Here is a 21,365-nt window from a genome sequence, read left to right as displayed (position 1 = left end):
TAAAAGACAGTTGTGTTCTTTATTAATATTTTTTCCTTTCATTATCACTTGGAGTTTTATGTGGGCTATGACTGCTCTCCCAGTGTTTTGTACTTTCAAGCCTGTAACATTCAAGTAGAATAGCAAATAATAGATGTTTATACTTCATTTTGCTTTTTATTTCACTTTCAGGTGCTGGATTAAATAATGGCCAGTGGCATTCTGTATTCTTCTCTGCCAAAAGGAATCGTATCAGTGTAATAGTGGACAATGATGTGACCTTGTCTGCTCATGCCTCAATACCTCTGCAAATTTATTCAGGAGATACTTTCTACTTTGGAGGTGAAATATGTTGTTTATTTATGCTGGAAATATCCTACAGTTAAACATCAATTTTTTCTGACATATCTAATCAAATGGAAAGAATTATTTGGCTTGCCTCAAGTCTTCGTTGCCAAACTTGGTATCTCTCAAAGGAACTGGTTTTCAGGCACTGCTATAATGTTTCTGAGTTTGTGTTTCCTTAAAATTTTATAATGTTGGGTAGAATACTTTACCATCCTAAATCCATGGTCACTTTTTAGAACATCATTTCCTGGTGTCATTCTTTGATAATTGAATATAGTCTGGCTGACAATCAGACAGACACACAAAGTTCTCTCTTGTTGCACACTTATTGTGTTGCTAAATCAATTTTTTGTGAGAAACTTCCCCTGGGATGACTTCAAGTTTTCACCTTAAGTGAATGCTTACTTGTGCAAATATTGTCTTTACATGATGCACACTCAATTTTTTTACTTTATTTTTACCACAGTGACACAAACTTCCTATGTTTGGAGAATATAGCTTGTGCCTAAAAACTACCTTTAGATATCTTTATTTCCCTAGGAATATCAACAATTATCTTTATCAAGTGATTTTGTCGTCAGTGACTTATATTGTTACTGATAGGGTTAGAGCAGGTGTTTATGTCTAAATCAGTTGGGAATAGACTACATAATATCAATGCTAAACAACACCTGAATGCACACTAGCCTAATGCTTCATCTCTTAGTAGCTTAGGAATTCATGACTGTACCATTTATTAACAATTACCAGATTTCTGAGAAAACTGAAAAATGCATACAAAACCCCAATGAATATGGACGAAGTCATTGTCCACAGATCAGTTCCCTTGAAACAATAAGTTGTAAATAAATTTCATGCTCATGAGCTGACTGTAAATATAAGAATTGTTACATAAGCATCCACATGATTTTTCATATCTGGCATCTGGCCTTCTCTACCAAAGATACTCCTTGACCTGGCTGATAATCAGAGAAAGACACAGAATATTGGCCTTGAATAATCAGAAAACTTTTTTTCTTTTTTTTTTTCCTTCTATGTTGCTTCAGGTTCCTACATCTCTGATTAAGTGTTCCGCACCATTGCATGGTTGATGGCACAGGTGAATAGATCAGGAAGGATGTGGGCATTTGCAAACAGCAGCATATTCAATTAAGTTGTAGAAGGACATTTTTATTTATCTTTTGGGGGGTTGAAGGGTCAAATTAATTCCAAGAACATTGAAAGTACTAACTGCCTATTCACCCCTCAGCTTTTCCGATTTCAGCTGTAACGCTGAAATCAGCAGCTTGTGCACGATGTACAAACTTGGGAAAAACTAGTAGAAGGTTTCTGAGTTCAGAAAATTGTTTATTAAAATTTTATGTCACATACCACTGTCAAAATGCAGACAATGCATTTTGACTTTCTTTCTAAGTTTATATGAATATTTACCGTATTCTATATGCTGGTTGTTAAAACATGAATATCGGTCTTCCAGGAGAGGTGTCCTGGGGACATGGTGGTTAGTTAGCTTGCTTTAGTGAATACAAAGTATGCAAAAAATGTGTATGCTTATCTGGGAAAATGTGTAGCAAGCATGAAAATACTTTAATGTTGTGTCAGCACAATTTCCAGTCATGCTATCATCAAGGATATACTACTTCTCTCAGTTCTTGGAATAATAACTCATTGCAACTATAAGGACAAAAAGAGATTATTCAATATTGCAATGAGCACATAGGGTAAATTTAATTATTAAACTATTTCTTCCTAACTTTAATATTGGGCCCACAATTATAAGGAATCCCAATTACATTAATACCAATGATGTTGGCTTTTCTCTAACAGAACTAGAAGACAACTTTTAAAAGACAGACACCAAGAAAAAAAATCTGAGACATGATTTTGTAAAATAGCTAAGCATAAAAGATGTAAACTTTTTCTCCCTTTTCTGGCTTTTTTTTTTTTTAAAATGAACTCCACTGGAACTATCTTAAATTCTCAAATGAGTGTCAGATTTTTCACCAGAAATGACAAAATTTGTTCTACCATTTTATTGTAGAATGCTGTGAAGAATGTAGTTAGACCTGTAATTGATTTGTCTAAATGTGTGTGGTGTTGAAAAGTTACTGTGCTCCTATTTGGGCTTTTACAAGTCCACTGATTTGTTGTTCTTAAAGCAATATACCAAGTCGATAATAAACATTTTCCTTTAGAAAGGTAGTAACACTTTTGAACAGTTTGGTTCCTCACCAGAGTAAAACACAGTGAGAATATATTTACTTTTTTCATTTCAGTTTTAGTTCATTTTCTACTGTATACTTCTTAAAAACATATCTATACTATTTATGTTGTTGTACACACATTTGAATAGATTTACTAGTTTCCACTGTCATTTTTCTTTCCTGTATAGTAAACCTCTGTACTGTCTTTACAGGACTTCAGAAAGTACCCATTAGCTCTGTGGAATAGAGAAGTGTCTTAAAAGTCACTGCTTCCTAACATCATGAAACAAGAAGGTCTTTGAATGCTGTGAATCAGAATCCAGTATTGTTTGACTAAGATCAAAGAATGGCCCTTGTGCATAATTCCAGAAGCAATATTACCCTTTGGAAGAAAGTAAAAGAAAAAAAGATTTAGGCATATTTTGTCATGCAGTGTTCAGCTGCTGCTGGGGAAAACTGCTCAATGGACATGGTTTAAATCAAATGAGGATCAAAGCAATTTATTTATTTATTAACAATGTTTAATTAATTGGCAATCAGTGAACAAGGCATTTCAGGATCAGTAACACAATAGACAAACCACAATATTAGACACTTAAAGAATGTTATTCATAGGTTGGGTAGGACATCCAGACATTGTCTAGTCCAACCTTCTGTTCTAAACAAGTCTTATTAGATCAGGAGGGCAAACTGTTCTCATATTGATCTGGTCATAGTAAAAACACTTGTTGCTAATGTCTGATCAGAATTTGATGGTTTTTACTTTTGTCCTTTGCCTCTTGTCCTATCACTGTGCACTTCTGGAAGAAGACTGGCCCCATCTTCTCTGTATCTTCTTATCAGGTAGCTTTATCTTGTCTTCTAAGACAGAACAGGCCCAGCTCTCTCAGCCTCTCCTCATACACCCTGTGCATTCAGCTCCCTAACCATCTTGGAGGCTTCTGCGGGACTCCCTCCAGGATGTTGATGTCTTTCCTGTACTGGGGAGTCCAGAACTACAGCACTCCAGATGTGGTCTTACAAGAGCCACACAGAGGGAAGGACCACTTCCCCAGATCTGCTGGCTGTGCTCTTGATAATACAGTCCACAATGCCACTGGCCTTTTGTGCTGCAAGGGCACGTTCCTGGCTCAGGGTTCACCTGTTGACCAACAGTACATCAGGCCTTTCTCTATGGAACTAGGCAGTTATCCTCCCACTTGGATAGTTGCATGGATGTGTTCCATCTCAGATTAAAGACCTTAAATTTGTTCTTACTGAACTTCATGGCATTCCTGTCAGCTTATTTGTCTAGCCTGCCCAGGTCCCTCTGAGTTGCAGTCCTGCCTTCCAACTTTTGATCCGTGCCTGCAGTTTAGTTTCAGTCACAGTCTGGCTGAAAGTGCACTCTGTCCCATCATTCAGGTCATTAATGAAGACATTAAAAAGCATAGCTCTCAGTACTGATCTCTGAAGGACGCTCTGTTCACTGACCATCAGCTGGACTTTGCATCATCAATTGTCTGCTTATCCCACCCATATCTCATCAATCTGGTAATAGGGAGACTATAGAAAAATGTTAGGGGCTTTGCTAAAGTCAAAGTATGCAATGCTCACTATTCTGCCTTTGTCCACAGTGCCCATCACCTCAGCAAAGAAAACAAAGACTTTGGTCAGGCATGATTTAACCCTGAATCTAAGTTACCCAGCTACCTTCTTGTCATTCTTGTTTAGAAATGGCTTCTAAGAGGAAATCCTCCATGAACTTGCCAGGGACTGCTGTAAGGCTGACTGGCCTCTAGTTTCCTGTGCCTTCCTTCTTGCCTTTCTTGAAGATGGATGTAACATCTGCCTTTTCTAGTCACCAAGAAGCTCACCAAATTGCTAAGACCTTTTAAGGAATAAAATGATAATGGCTTCACAATGACAATGGCAATTGTTGCAATGACATTGGCCAGCTCCTCCAGTACCCTCAGGCCCCTTAGACTCTTTCTTCTTTTATTGTGGGTACTGCTTCCCTTCTTCATACTCTGCTAGGACAAGGGAAGGCTAAGGATTAGTTATACCAGTGAAGACTGAAGAAAAAAGCCCTTGCACAAATCAGTTCTTCCCAAGACCCTTGTCACTAAGTCCTCTGCCCACAGAGTAGTGCATCCATAATCTCCTTAACATTCCTTTTGCTGTTGTTGTACCTATAGAAACCTTTTTGTTGCACTTCACCTTCCTTGAGTGTTCTAACTCCACCTGAGGTCTGGATTTCCTAATTGCATTGCTAGACATGCAGGTAATGTCTTTGTATTTCCCTCCAAATCACATGTCCCAGCTTCCAGCTTTTGTGTATTTTCTTTTTGTGGTTGCACTCACTCAGGAGCTACATGTTGATGTTTGCAGACCTTCTGCCACACTTGCTTAACTATTTTGATATCACTATGGAATTTTCTTATGCTCCAGAGAGCCTTTTGTAGAAAAATATGCAGCCCTTTTGCTCTCCAAAGCAATTTCCAATGGGATCCTCAAAACAGGTACTGAACAGACCAACATTTGTTCTTCTGACATTCAGGGTTGTAATTCTGATTTTTTTCTTGCTCTCTTCTCTGTGGATCATAAACTCCACAGTCTCATGTTTGCTGTAACCAAGACTGTCCTTGACCTTCACATTTTCAACCATTTCTTCCTATCTACAAGTAGCAGGTCCAACAGAGCATATCTCCTAGTTAAGTCATTGATGACCTGCATAAAGAAATTGTCTTCAATACTTTCCTGAATCTTCTGGACAGCTTGATAAATTAAAATCACTGTACTTAGTAACTAATTTTTGTCTTATTTGACTTCAATTGTGACTTAAATTTTGTCCAAATCATGTGCACTTTGTATTGTAACCTAACATTTTGTGAATAAGGTCAGTCAGTCAATCTGTTCACATCTTTATTCCATTCATTGTTTTGGAACTACTGCTTGGGTTATCCTTAACCCACATTTTTAGTGATGCTTTTGCATATGCTTTAAAAACAGTAAGACTGCACAGAAGTATTTCTTTACAGTTGCACCACCATGGCTAATCAGAAGAGCTTCTGGCTAAAGTCTTCCACCCACAAAGTTTACAACACCTGGAATTTATCAAAGTTCAGTCTACTTTTAGGATATAAAAATTTTTCAATAAAATATTTTTTTTCAGCTCCAGGTTTTATGCTTCTTTCAGGCTGCCCTAGCCATGGAAACATTTCTGAATGTGATACCTCATTTGGTGGCTTTCAAGGATGCATGCGACTCATTTCCATTGGTAACAAAGCAGTGGACATGATCTCAGTTCAGCAAAATGTTTTTGGCAATTTCAGTGACCTTCAGATAGATTTATGTGGCATTATAGACAGGTAAGAAAATAATATTTAATCATTTATTTATTTATTTGAATGTTTTGTTTCAGGTACTGACTTGATGACAAAGAACAGAACGCTTACAAAATGGCATGCTGCTTCTTTCATAAGAATTCAAATGTCTAGAATAAATGCAGTATATATAGCACAGCAAATAGATTTCCATGCACTGCAAGTTAATGGGGTTAAAATTATTTAATGTTTCTCACAAATTTTAAATATATTAATTTCTTTTCAAGTAAAGCTATAAACACAACCCCGCTCCTGTGACATGTAGTCCCATTCACCCCTTGAAATGCTATGTTCTTTACAAGTTATTGCTGTTTCCTATATTCTACCCATCCAGAAACACAGTACACAGTATTCATCAGAGTGAGTAAGCAATCTTTTTCAGGCTATGGTCAGAACTAATCTCATAATTTGCAATAGATACTATTAGCATCTATCCAAAAGAAGGTGACTAGTTGAAGTGGCTCCCTGTGCAGGGAGAAAAGACTGTGTACCTTCCCTGAAATTGACCAAAATGCTTGATGGAAAGACATTGCTGGAGTTCAGTGTGGAGAAGGCAGAGGATGAGCCAAAAGGGGTGTTGCAGAACTGCAGAGGCTGCTGAGAAGAGAAGGAGCAAACACACAAATGGGCAGTGGAAGAAGTTTTCTGCTGTAGACTCAGGAGAATGAAGTCACAGGTATCTGTGCAAAGTCTGCCTTAATGTAGAAATGGTTGCCTTGGACCAAGCTGAAAGGCTATACTGAAATGACACAACAGGCAGGAGAAAGATGTACTTGTAAACACTTGGCCCTCATGCCTTAAATTTCTAGTCCTCAAAATCTGCTTTTTGATCTAAAAGTCTGGCCTTTGAATTACAAGACTTTCAAAAATTGCCCTCTTTGGGGAAAACAGTGTAGGCAGAGATCTGCCTCAAGACCATAGCTAATTTCAGGTTCAGTCACACAGACATAGTTCCGTGACCTGCTTTCCATTTGTAGAGATAACACAGTATACGTCTATCCAGGTTATTATTTTGAAGTAGGTCAGACCACCTTGTAGATCAAAGATGAAAATAATACTAGTTCTTTAACTAATTGTTCATAAAAGTTTACGGAGAGAAACCTCCAATTAGGTTTTAATGTGTATTCTCACTAATCTTTCTGTATCTAACATGTTTTAAGAACATATGCAGTTGCTTATGTATCATTCTTTGTGCTAATTTATCCCTTACTGAGTTAATCCTGGCTTTGCAATAGGCAGTAAGTGTGATAGAAAAAGAGTGTAGCCTCGGTCAAAACTTTACCACATAACTTGTTAAGGATTTGTATTTGGGGTGCAGCATATATTTATGTTTCTTTTTAGCTTTCTTGCACCCTACCCCTTTCAACTAGTTTTCTTACTTTTCAAATTTATTTCACCATCTCCTTCCTCTCTTTAATAGACCTCATGACACTTCCTTCCAACTTTTAAAGCACTGTATCACTGTTTTTTCAACTCTGCAATTGAACTTACTCCACTTCCATTACACTGTTTGCTTTTTTTGCTTGTAGTAAAGAGACAGAATCAGGAACAGAATCAGGTCAAAAGAATGTAATGTGAGGATCTGTATATTCTTTAGTTAAACACATTAAAGGAGATCCAAGCAAGATTATGAGTGGAAAACATCACCAAATTGGCTCATAATATAATTGATGCTGATTTCTGTCTCTGATTTACTATGGATTTTTCAATGGACAGTGTAACTGGGAACCTCTCAAAATGCTCATCTCAGAGCTGTGATTTAGGAACCATCTCTTTCTCCATGAATGCAGAGGTATTTTACCTAAATTTTTGAAGGAAGATGGTACATTTTTACACGTAGTGATTCCAGTTCCTTTCAGCTTTTGAATGGCCATAGTATGTAAGTATGTACATGTGGGTTTTTAAAAAGAAGTTTGTGTGTATAAATATATATGAAGTCATTCTGTGAATCTCAGTATATAGAAATCCAGCATTATTTACAGTATTCCAAATGTAGTAACATTTGTCTCTTAATCAATGCAAGTTCAGTTTTTTCAGAACTGCACCCTACCCTTTTGATTGTTTTTTTTTTTGTTGCTTTTAAGCACTGCATCAAAGGGGTTAGACTTGTATATAGCCCTTCCTCATATTTTTATCCTGCCAAATTTTTATAGCATATGAAGATAGTTACCATCCTATGTCAATACCACTGTCACCTGTTTTTTTTTCATTGTGGACTTGTGTAAGCCACTTGAACTTCCCAGCCACTGTGTTTATCAAAGTGTTTTTATTACTTTCTGACACTGTATTAACTCTTTTTTTTTATGCTTATATTACTGTCATAGTTAATCAAAATTATGTGTGGTTTCCCATGATCAATGATACCAAAGGAAAAAAAAGGTTTTTATGGAAGATTTATGGTTGGTTGGTTTTCTTTTCTCTAAAATTTGTTAATGTTTATTCACATTTTCTTATATTTTGACAATTGCACCTTTCTTGTGTTAGCTCTGCCAGGTTTAGTTTTCAGCTTACAGCATGCTTACCATATATCTTCCTAACTTATCAAAATAGAAATTTAATCCACCCATTTTCATCAATTTCATTACAATCATTATTTTTTATTTCAAAATAGATTGTTTTTAAAAAGCCTTCCTGGTCCTCTGTTAGCTTGCTGCGGGGACTGTTTCTTTCCAGTTTCCTCACACAGTCTCATTCATTTGAAATCTGCAGCTCATCACCTGGAAGAAACGTCATGTTTCTTTTTGTTAAACTAATTCTACAGCTCACCGTAAATTCCAGCTGATAAGATACATTCTTCTTTGCCAACTTTAAAATTGCTTACATGTATTAAACAATTTCTAATATGTAGCTTGTATCGTCTTGTGCACCATATCATTTGAGAGAAAGTATTTTTTTCCTACAATGATTTCTACATGTCTTTGGTTGCCTTAAGCTAAAGTAATCAGGATTTTTGCTACTGTGCTCCCAATGGTAGATAACCCCCTTACAGCTGAGGGCAAACAAACCACTTCTTTGTCTTGGAGTCTTTAAGGGAGTCTTTGTGTCTCCAATTCCAAATAGTGAAGCATGACCCACATTCTGGAGTTATTGACGGCTTTTGTGGTAGAAACAATGGACCACTAAATGTAATAGTTTTACTCATTTAAAGTGCATGAGCACAAATAAAAATTACTGTTTGCCCAGTGATCTGAATTTATATGCAATAGTAAATAAACTGAAAATAACTTTGAGTCCATTCTTTATCTCATTTAACATATATAGAGTATTCTTTATCAGATTTACAATCCTCATTGACAGATGATCGGTTAATCATTCATTTATTCATTGGGATATAATTTATTAAGCTGTTCTACCTTTTAAACAAAAAAATTCCTTACCATTTTCGTGTTTTCTATTTTCTCAGTTCCACAAGCTTTCCAATTCCTCCTCCTATGCTTAAATTATTATGACTCTTCCAGTCATTGTTCTTCCCATGATCCTTCATTTAGCCTTTTCATTGTAAAATATCTTTATATTGTTCCTTTGCTCATATACCTCTTGGGCATGCAAATAATCCTCTTCAGATATCTCTCCTTACTATCTTTTGTGTCAGCTCCTTTATCAATATTTGTTGGTTTAATAACTGCTAATTATACATAAAACGTTATACATAAAACATTGACAAAACAACTTTAAATGACACAGTGCCATTCTAAATGCCTTACAAATTTAGCACCTTTAATCTCTGAAGAGAGAGAACCAGATTATTCCATCATTATTGCATCAAGCATTACACAGAAACATACATTTGCCTACCAGGGGTTATTGCCTTTGGGGTCCTGGCAGCAGTGTGTCATACAAAAAAACAGAATAAATGGTTTTATATGTAAAAAAAAAAAAAAAAAAAAAAAAAGACACTGCCACTGGGATAATTTTCAAATATTTTTCTTTTTTTTTTTTAAATTGAAGACTGAAGAAATAAATATAATGAAAATTTGAGCAATTAGTTATTCTTTTCAAAATATCTGTTAGTCATAGATTGGAACCATGATAAGCAGATAGCGCATAAAAAATGTATTTAGTAGATAATTGGCATATGAAGTTCTTATATTTTCCTTTTTTATGAAAAGTATATTCATGTTGCTGATCAGTGTTCTCCTTTGAATATTAGCCTATGATTATTATTATCCTGATGCCTTGGTTTTAAATCATATATCATTTTCAGATGTCATATACTTAAAACCATATTATCAAGTAATATATGGTAAATGTTTAATCAGCTGTTTTTTTCTGGTTTAAGCAGACATTGTGATTTATCCAAAAATTACCTTTTACAGATGAAGTATTAGAAATACTTTTTCTATCATTACAAATATTTTTCTTAGAAGATTAGTTTCCTTAGAGAAAGCACTGTTCTAAATCTTGCTTTGGGTAGGGTTGCAGCATATAGTATAATTGTAGCTTCACTTTGATGTAGCTAGTGGCTACTTCCTATTATACATTCTGAGACAGAGCGAAGATGTAAAATTGAATGTTAAAAGTTTTAAATTATACTCTAAATTGTTTTCCCTTCTATTAAAGTTGGTTCAAGCCTCATCAATTTCATCAAAGTTTTTCATCTTGTGAACATTATTAGGAAGATTAATTAATATAGACAGGGATTCAATACCAGTAAAGACCATGTAAATCACTTGCAATTTTGGGATAATGATGTCTTTATCAAAAAGGAATAAGACAAGAAAAACTATGACTGAAATACATGCAAGCAGAGCAGCTGTCAGAGGATGCACTGAAAGTCCTGAATGGCAGTTATGTTAGAGAGGTATGTTTGTAATAATTGATGACTAGTCATACCCACATAAAGCAAAATTAAACATTTTTCCTAAGAATTATTACTATGTACATTTATACAATTCCTTCAAACAAAGTATATAATAACAAAGTAATTGTAAGCCTGTGAATAAAGTTCATTTTTATGTTTAAAGTTAATTTATATGTTTATTGAGACATATATCATCTGTAGACTTGTCTTAGAAATACATTCTTTGAGTGAGATAATAGATACAAGATCAGCTCTTTCACTTGCAAAAATGTCACTTATTTCCTTGAAAATAGATCACCTATACCACTTTACTTATTTTACCTACATTTTGCCTGGTACTTTTTTTTTTTCTTCTCTTCTCTGAGAACCTCTGCTTATCCTTGTTTATAAACATGAAAGGAAGATAAAATTCTTTGAAAGTCAGGAGAAGTGAATGTACAAAGGCCCTGAATTATTCATGGGGCAGATGTGTGAACTGCTGGACTTTCTACAATCCTAATTTAATACCCTCCTAAGATTTCTTGACTGAATTAAAAGGTATTTTAAGATCCTGTGAATATTAGTGGGCCTGTTTTCTTTTTTCTGTGGTTAATGTCAATGCTAAAGCCTTTTTATACTTTCTGAGCTGTATGTATCACATACACATACGTATGCACATACACTCACTGCAACTAGAATGTTAACTAATTTCTAAGGTGAAGAGTTAGTAAATAGTTGGTTAAAGTGTGCCACTGTATTTCAATATATTTTTGGATGTGTTTATTAAAAAGATAAATTTTCTTGTTTTCGTCTCATGCAATATTTTATACTTAGCTATAGTGCTGCAGTCTTAATCATTAAGCATTTACAGGCAAATTTTCCTTGCAGTCAACCATTGTAAATCCAGAAGAAAGCCACCACAGTTCTTCAGGTTTCTGTGCATATCACCAGAATGAAAACTAGCTTTACTGATGGTTACCTCTTATGATGGAAATGACATACTGAATATTTTACTCTTTCTAGAATAGGAAGTAACCATGATTTTATAATAAGAATAGCTCTCAGGTATTATGGTTAGTTTTATTTTTTATACAATTTTTTTTAATTATTATTTTTAGAATAATAGAAAGAAATCTATTGCAATGCTGCTTTTTTGTGAAACATTTTGTTGAAGAAATGCTATCAGTTGCAAAACTTGCCAGTGAATTATCAGCATTTACATCTTTTATTGGGTTGTCAATCTGTATTGAATTGCAGATAGTTGAATGGTAGTAAGCGACAATTATGCATCTTACACATTATTTCTTTTCTCACAGTCTTATTGCATATTAATATATTTATTATAGGCAATAGAAATAGTGGGGAAGATGAAAGGAAATTCTTTTAATTTTCTAGTAATTATATTGGCATCTTTCCCAATGAGACTGAAGAATTCCTTCATGATGTTATACTTCTTATCAATGATTTTGCATCCATTGATAAGTGCAAGTGACATGTAAATGAACAGAAAAGACAGTGAAAATGCTCTCTGTTTTTCATTTTAGATGTTTGCCTAATTACTGTGAACATGGTGGTGAATGCTCACAGTCCTGGAACAGCTTCTACTGCAACTGTGCCAATACTGGTTACAAGGGAGCTACTTGCCACTATCGTAAGTCTAAGATGTTTTCTGACTAGGTTTTTATTTCTGATTGATTTTTTTCATGACAAAAAAATACATTTGTATGGATCATTCATATTAGAAGATATTTCAGTCACGTAAATATTCAGAAGTTGGTTCAAGGAAAGTCCTTGAGAATTCAAAATATGTAGCAGCAAAAACTCATTGAAAGTTGTAATGTTTATCTGTTTCTGTTTCATATTTTTCATAAGTTACATGAGATGGTCAGTAATAACCTCTTCCATCCATATAATTCTGAATCAGCAAATCATTTAGAAGTGTGTTTAACTCATCTTCATTCATCACAGCAATCAATATTTTTTTTTCTGAGACAATGGGACTACATTCATGTGCACAGGTAATCACATGCTAAGCCCTAAACATGTGTTTATGTAGTTTTCTGAATCAGGGAGTAGATTAGGAGAAATTAAACAACAACAACAAAAACCTAATTGAAAGTAACTTATCTAATTTCACAGGAGATGTTCTGTATTTGTACTGCTTTAAGCATGTTCTGGGAAGCAGAATAAATTATTACTCTGGCCTTCATTATATGCTTCTAATAACTAGAAATCCTTATGAAACTTTACAGATAATTTTAAAAAATTCTGAAGACTGCCCTAATGATCAGATAAATAATTCTGTCTTTGTAAATATACAATCCTTTTTGGCAGATTTTATGAAAAGTACATATGCCTACAAAGAGGATTTTTTGAGAAATCACTGATTTTAGAAGAGTGCCTATTAATTCTCACTTGTACAGAGTCAACAACAGTGATGACTTTTCCTGTAATGCCTTAATTGTAAAGAACACAGTGGCATAAATAACAATTTTAAGAAAATTTGTGTAACAAAGAAAGGATGGCAATAGTAGAGACGCTTTTGAATACCACAGTGTAATATAAAACTGTGACAAGCCCTAAGTCAAGATGAAGATGATCTGATTCATTATAATTGTTGAATCAACTGATGATGTCTATAAGGACAGATGGAGGCCATGGTTTCCTAATAATGAGGACTCCATGAGAAATGTAATAATATGATAAGAGTCATTGAATTCTTATTCATTTTCAAAAATACATATAAAAGCCTTCCAGGATGGCTGTTTATGATTAATAAAATGCTGTATCTATGGATACAAAATAGAAGACTTTTAGTACTTGATTTTAGTGAATTTAACAATTATTTCAAATCAAGAACCTAGGATAACTTTTAGCAATGTTATCACACTTCTGTGTAATTTCAAATGAAAAAAATGGCCATTGAATTCTCAAAGGAACATTCTTTTTGTAATAAACCTAGAAATAAGCTACTGATCTTGAAATATTAATATACAAACTACCATGTTCATAAAATAATTAATGAATAATTGAATCTCTTTCGTCATGTTTAAAGATAACTAAGATTATTTACTGTAAGGAACCACAAAATTCCATTTGAAAGTTACATAAACTGTGCATTCTGAATATTTCATAGAGTAAGCAATCTGAATGAATTGCTTATCTTTTTGATAGATGTTGCCATATAATGTCAGTAACCATTGGGCAAAAAATACAGAGATCACACTCTTCCAAAAAATAGCTTCTATTTTTAAAAAACAGTGCCTCTTTCGGATTACCATACTAGTACTTCATAACAATTTTTTTAAATTTAAATAAACTGAATTTATATAGAACAAAATCTCTAGACTTAATAATTATTATGGAGTTATATTTTTATTTGTAACACTCATAACTTTTTTTCTGAATCTAACGTCTCTTTCTTTTTGGCAGAGTGTTTTTAAGTTTTGATAATAACTGATAGAGTACACAGTCTAAATTTGAAAAGAAAGACCAGAACAGTATGAGTTCTCAGTAACAATATAATGGTTAAAGGAGAAGTTAAACTAATGTGGTCCAGCTGTGGCATTATCATCAGTAGTTCCTGTATGTCTAAGTACAGGGGTGGATTCATAACTCCCTTTTGTCAGCTTTTTGATCATAAAGAAGTCATCACAGACATTTCTTTAGGCCTTGGCTGATATAAAGTATACATGACATGGGACCGAGGAGCTGTCATTTTGTCTTTGCTTATTTAGTTCTTTTACTGCAGTCTCTGCCAAGTCACTCGCCCTTCAATTTAAAAAGAGAAGAAAATAAGAAGTGTGAAAGTCAAAAAATGCCAGGAGACAATCAGAACACCTAGAAACACTACCTACCTTCTGCTGTATGTAATAACAGCAGCAACAACAACAACAATCTGATTTGACTGAGGTAGTTAGTGTTTGTTTCCTCAAAATCTGGCTACCAGGGTCTAGATAATACTCTTGGCATTCACATTACTTGGCAATTTTTACAACCATTTACCCACCCACATTTTATGGTTTCCTCCCTGAATTTTCCATCTTGAAATATGGAAGAAAATGCTTGAAAAAGCCCCTTGTGATCTCCCCAATAAATAAAACCAAATGCACTTTACAAATTCAAATAAAAGTATAGTTTTGATTATATGATTTCTTCTGTATTCTTTAGCAGTGAACACACGTAACTTCTTGTCCCCATTGACAGGATCCACACACTTCTTTATTTAATTCCCTTAATAAAATATAAAATTATGCCATTACATTTGTGATGGAATATGTTCTTTTACAGCCATCTATGAGCAATCATGTGAAGCCTATAAGCACAGAGGGAACACTTCAGGATTTTACAATATTGATTCAGATGGAAGTGGCCCCTTGGGACCGTTTCTTGTATACTGTAATATGACAGGTGAGGTGATAAACTTCCTTAACTCACAGCTGGGTCTGTATGCATGCTCATTATATTGAAACATGAGTTATCAAGTAAGAAGCTTCTGTAGCTTTTAAGTTTAATGTACACATGCACAACAAAATGAAGGTGACTCCTTAGCTCAGAATACTAGGCAAAGAATTAGGCAGAGGAATTAGAATAATAACAGGATTCAGGCTGTGAAGTAACACTGCATTCCTGTTGTGCTTTGCGTAAATGGGACATGTGTTCCGTATGGAGACAATGTCTTACTCATTCATTTTTGGGGAGCAGCTTTGTTTTCACTGAAGTTACAACCTCTTGAGGACATTTAAGGAAATGAGAAATAAGTTATGTTTTATGAGAAAATTACTGATTTTTCCCTGTAGCCTCCTGAAAAATTGTAATTTAGAACTGGCCTTTGTTATGATGAACATAGACATTAAGCTTCATTTTTCAAACTGTAAGTAGATCTTTTGCAGAGTACAAATGCAACCAGTGGGTCTCTTGCAGCCTCACTTTCAGGCACCCTGCCTCCTCTTCTGCACGCAGTTCTTTGAATCTAACCATTTATATCAATAGAAGTTTTAGATATCAGAGTTTGTCATCAGTCTGCTTTTTAACAAGCCAGTTGATGTGGTCTATGTATGCCTATTGGTGTATGTCCTTTCAATGAAGTTTACATTTAAATGGCTTTTTGCAATGTATTATTGTTTTATTTGTGGCTGTTTCTTTTTCTTTTTACTTATTTATTTGAATTGCTTTCCAGCCAAACTGATAGAAACACTTTATTGTTTTATGTGACAGAAATATATTTTTATTTATTCTATTTATCTGTTTAAAAGACTACCTGAATAAGGAATAGCTGAATTTGGTGTAGGTATGTCCTAAGTGTTGTGAACTTAGAAACCTTATCATAAGCTTTTGATGTTGATTTATAAACAATTTGTGGTCACGTCTGTTTCTTGAGAAACTGACAGGACTCTGTCTGCCAGTGGCATTGGTTGATTTTCACAGCAATCTAAAGAATATGTATTATACCTGTTGAAATAATAGAATTCCCATCATTTCAATCAGTTTGTGCAATTTAACTAGTCTCACCATGTCAGTTCCTGACTTTGACTTCTACAGTGAAGTGCACTAGCTCATGGTCAGCACATTTCAGATTGGCACAGACCCTTAAAAAGAAATATCTTAGTATCCTATGAGACTAAAAGAGACTGAAGAATCATGGCAGAAAGATGACAATTTTTTTAAGTGGGTATAACCCTCCAAGGTACAGTGTAGTGTCTGATTTATCCTTGTATGTCCATGAACAGCTGTTACTGTTTTCCTCAATCACTCCTTATTCACCACATTAAGCAAACCTCATTGATCAGTTCTTCATCTTGAGATGCAACCTGACAGAATGAATCTTCTGTATTTGTTTTGCTCCCAGTTTCGTCATGACTGCTATTCTCTTTCCCCACCAGAGGCAAGGAAGGCAGGTGCCTGCATTTCTTACAGCACTGCCTTGTCTTTGACATTCATGGGGCTCTGTTTTCAGGCAGCTGGGAGGGAGGTGCCTTTCCCTGGTTTTAATCTTTGAGGTCAATTTCCGAATGAAAAGCCTACAGTCCACACTGCCAGTTAAAATGACCAAACTTTGCAGTGACCTGCTTTTCTCTATCTGTAAATTTGGGAGTGTGACAGAGTCTGATAGCTTGCCTGTTTGTCTTAATTTTTATGTTCAGCTTAGCCTTTAGATATATTTGTGTCTGTGTGTATATGCATGCACAAAAAGAAATCTAAGTTTGGTATATTTCCAGCCATCTGCTTTTTGACTCCATGAGCAGGTACTTAATAAAATTTTATAATATGACCAAAAACTGGTAAGCAATGTCAAAAAAGTTGCATAAATAGATTCCTTTTAATATAATATTTTCTGAATAGGGATCTCACCTTGATATTTCCTTTAGATTTTCTGTTGAATACTTGTCCTTTAAGTGATCATGAGTTCTTTCTTCTCTATAAATATCTTATAATGTCAGCCATGTGTGGCCTGTAGGAAGCTAATGAAATAAAATACAACTCTGTTAAGCAGTTAGAAATACTACTATTAGAATGTCAGAAATATTATCATTAATACTACAAGTTAGAAAAAAAATAATAATTCTAATATTACATTGGCCGTTAAGTTACAAGAATACAGTGAACATGAATCTAAACTTGACTCAGCTGACCCAGACTGGCTTTAACCGGGAGCCTGCTCACCCCTGCCTTGGGGTGGATTTTAGTCATGGGGGTCAGACTGTTATTTGTAAGTGGAAGTTGAAACAGAGTAAGATCAGTGCTTCTGTATTCATAGATAAGGGGGCTTGGCAAAAGTACAAAGCAGCAGAATCACATGAGCCTTTGTCAGCCAGCAATTTTTAGGACAATTTATATTTTGGAGAACATGGAGGGAGTAATTTCTGTACTCCCAAGCAGAGTGCCTGATGTTACATATCCTTGTATGCAAACTATAGGACAGAGTGACCAATGCATTCCTGTGCTATGGTGCCAGCCAGTTTCATCCTTCCTGTGTCTCAATGTACAGGAAAACTATTTTTCCAGTCTCCAAGTAAATACATACTTGTACATATTGTACAATGTATATATGTACAATACATACATACGCCTATGGCGTCTAGTATCTTTTAAAGTAATGCCTTCATTTAACTATTGTAACATCAGTTTTAGTTCTTAATCTGAGTGGTTTTGCATTGTAGTAAGTTCTTGCAATTAAAAATGCTTTCCATAGTTGCTGTAGGAAGTTAAAAGACAACTCTTCGTGAAAGAATATTTGAGAATTATCAATATAACTGGAATGGTATTGAACTGCTTTGTTGCTTAGTGTAAGCAACATGGCTCTAAGTTGGAGAAAGTCTGTTTTACAGCAGACTGCACATTTGAGCATATACCTTTTATAAACGTGCAATATATTGGTTATTATTCAACCATTTGAATTGTATGTGTATTTATATGCAAGTCTTTTCTGCTCTTTTGTTATAAGAGCATTACTTTGGAACATATTTTTCCAGAAATAATGTTTGGAGTACTGACTATTTATTAGTGATTCATGGACAAAAAAGTCTTGCAGACACAGTTCAATTGCTTCTGAAATAAATATTTTGGCAATATTTTGCATGCCCCCAGTTTACATGAATCATAAGGCATGTCTATACAATGCAATGAAATATGTAACTGCTTTGCCCAGAAGTATCTGAGCCAAAAGTTGACTTCAGAGCAGTATGTGTTTTTTAGAGAAATGCAGCTCTCAGTTCTGAACTAGAACTTCATCATGTTACTGTACCAAGTCAAGTGGGCATACCGTGGTGGTTGCCATAAATTAATATTATGTCAGGTGTTTGGAAACAGCTTTCTATTGAACTTTGGAAGCTGTGATTCTTAGTCCTTGACTAAATAAAAGTTTTGAATAGTACTTCACATAATGACTTCTATTTGATTTTAGAGGGCTAGAATAACTCACCTTCATGTAATCTGTGTTTTATAGTAAATACAGTATTTGCAAGCTACTTTTGCTTCTTTGAATAATACAAAAAGATTGTAGGTCATTTTCTCAGAATAAATTCATTCAAGTTATAGTGATATATGTAATATAGCTAGAATCTAGGATATAATTTAGTGTTATTTTATAAATGATTTAAGCCTGGGGAAAGTAACAATAGTATGTATTATTTCTTTCTATTCTTTCATTGCAATTTACCAAGTAAACTGTATCTTCTTTCAGAGACAATTATTTGGGTGTTATCACTGTTTCCTTATTCAATAATCATAACAAGCTGAGTACCTGTTACAGTCACGGTATGATAATCTACATATAAATAGAAACAATATTAATTGTATTCATTTTTACTCAGTGATTTATGTCTCTGTTTCATATGCCCAAAAGCACTTTTCATGATCAAAGAAGTCACCTTAAAGACTGGTTGATTTTATCATACACTTCCTTTCCATTACCAACTTATGCAACTACTTCTCATTCTTTATTACTTTTCACATGTGTTTTGAAAGATACAACGTGGACAATTATACAGCATAACAACACCAACCTAACCAGAGTCAAAAGCGCTAATCGAGAGAACCCCCACACTGTGTTTTTCAAGTACTCTGCCAGCATAGACCAGCTTCAGGCTACAATTAACCATGCAGAGCACTGTGAACAGGAGCTTGCTTACCACTGCAAAAAGTCGAGGCTTTTAGATAAGCCAGGTAAGTAAAGCAGACAAATCTTATTATGTTGCACAGTGCATTTTATTTTACTAGCTACTAAAGGTATTTATTTCTATCAAGGTTATGGCATTTTGCTGTTATGGAGTTTGAACTACTTCAGATGTCTAGTACTCAGATTCCTGTAAGCTGCCAAGAGATACTTGAACCAGAAAAACACAAATGTCAGTTTATAATGATTTTCATTCACAGAATTAAGCACTCTCAAAGTTAATTTCTCTCATAAGTCTTTTAAATTAACAGAGATTATTATTAACAGAGCTCCTATTGTTCTGCCTTCCAGGGATTTTGAAATTTTAATGAAGGAATTACTGAGGAAATATGTCCTTAAAAGAACACAAATTAATGCATAGATATCAGCAGTTTATCCCCGAATGTTTTTGAACGCTTAATGTGCGTATTGTGAGTGCTTGACAAAAATAATTGATAACATTGTTTCCACTGTCCTACATAAGAATTCTTAAAAAAAAGCAATAGTTAAAATGTGGATTATTGACAAATTATAATTGTCTTAAGAGAAAAATGGAGAGCCTGTGACATAGTTAAAGAAAAATGAAGTTATATAGTCTACTTAAATCTTAACTCTCACTACAGAGCTGCTGTTAACAGAATTTATGTTGAAAATCCATTCTAAGTATTCTATGCAATGTGGAAGTAAAAGTCTCATTGTTTACTGTCTTTCAAAAAGCTAAGTGAAATTGTTTTACTTGTTCACCAGAAACTCTGAAAATGCTTAAATTGATTTCTTGGCATTCTTTCCTACTAAGCAGAGAGCAGGCCTCCGAGTGCAACAGTCTCTGATTCTGTCTCTAAACTCTTTCCTTACATATTCTTTCTCCTTAATTACATCACGGATATCACTGCAATTCTTAGACTAGAATTCACTCTTGGCAGTGTATCTGCTCAAAAACATCTCCACAGCATAAAAGATGAATCTATCACTTAAGATGTCCCACTGAGCCTCCCTTTCACCTATGGACTCCAAATTAAGTTTATGATTAGATGTTCAAAAGACTAGTTTATACCAAGCAGAGGGTTTCAAGATTGTGCTCTCTAGGTATTTCATATATTTTGTCTATTACCTGTCACATAGACTAAGTGAAAACCAAAAAAACCAACAATAAACCCCAGATTCTCAACTCACCAGTTTCAGCAGAGTAATCAAGCTGGAAACTGTGAAAAAATTTAGGTCACAGAAGAAGAGAGAGAAAGACAAGCAAGCAGGAATTGATACTTTTTTTGTGTCATCCAATGAGATTGCACAGAAATGCAGGTTCTTCTAGAAAGCTAAAAGAGTGTGATCAGTCAATTGCGCTAAGCCCTCTAAGCTTTAGAGTTTTGAATGCTAGGAGTAAATAGGCATGGGAAAGTTATTTGTGAGTTCTACAGATTTTCTAAAATCATTCTTTGTTTGAAAGCAGACAGAGCAACATTTTTATAACTGTTTAAAGGATGTATTAACTTTACATTATCTTTTCTAGCATTCTTAATTAAGTTGCTTCCTTAAAATAAAATTCAGATTTTTACATTCCAGGATTTAGATCTGCCCTGTTTTAGTTCAAGGGTAGTGATCATGGTAGATGACTTAATAAGAACAGATCCTCTTTGACCCATTCAGTTATAGTAACAGTGAAAACAGACAAAGCTCCTGGGAGAAGTAGATGCCCCTTTCTGGATATAGAGTGCTCTGTGCTTTTGAAGGGGTAGGTGTCACCTACAAAGAGAAGGAAAAAAGTGTTTTTATTCAAAATATATGTGCTGGTACTTTTTTTCAGGGAACTCAATGATCAGTGTGCCTAGAATATCCACGAAATAGATGTTTTCAGCATCTGAACCACATCAGCAGCAAAGAGTATGAGTTTGCACAGTCTTAGAAGAACAGAATCACAAATCACTGAGTGGCCAAGGTTGGAAGGGATGCCTAGAGGTCTTCTGGTCCAATGCCCCTGCTCAAGTAGGACCATCTAGAGTCAGTTGCCCAGGACCATGTCCAGACGGCTTTTGAAT

At 34.7% G+C, this 21,365-nt stretch overlaps 1 protein-coding gene across 1 annotated transcript in view; it reads left to right on the top strand.

Annotated features, from left to right (window-relative positions):
- CNTNAP4 (contactin associated protein family member 4) overlaps positions 1-21,365 on the top strand; it is a 262,662-nt gene that overhangs the window by 195,484 nt on the left and 45,813 nt on the right. The window contains exons 9-13 of the mRNA XM_075725822.1: positions 172-321; positions 5,686-5,881; positions 12,221-12,327; positions 14,967-15,086; positions 19,143-19,340. Coding sequence (XP_075581937.1) covers positions 172-321; positions 5,686-5,881; positions 12,221-12,327; positions 14,967-15,086; positions 19,143-19,340 — 771 coding nt within the window. The remainder of the gene's footprint in view (positions 1-171; positions 322-5,685; positions 5,882-12,220; positions 12,328-14,966; positions 15,087-19,142; positions 19,341-21,365) is intronic.

The sequence above is a fragment of the Pelecanus crispus genome, chromosome Z (assembly GCF_030463565.1).
Source record: "Pelecanus crispus isolate bPelCri1 chromosome Z, bPelCri1.pri, whole genome shotgun sequence".
Taxonomy (NCBI): Eukaryota; Metazoa; Chordata; class Aves; order Pelecaniformes; family Pelecanidae; genus Pelecanus; species Pelecanus crispus.
The sequence above is the reverse complement of the archived record's forward strand: the minus strand, read 5'-3'. Positions and strand labels throughout refer to the sequence as shown.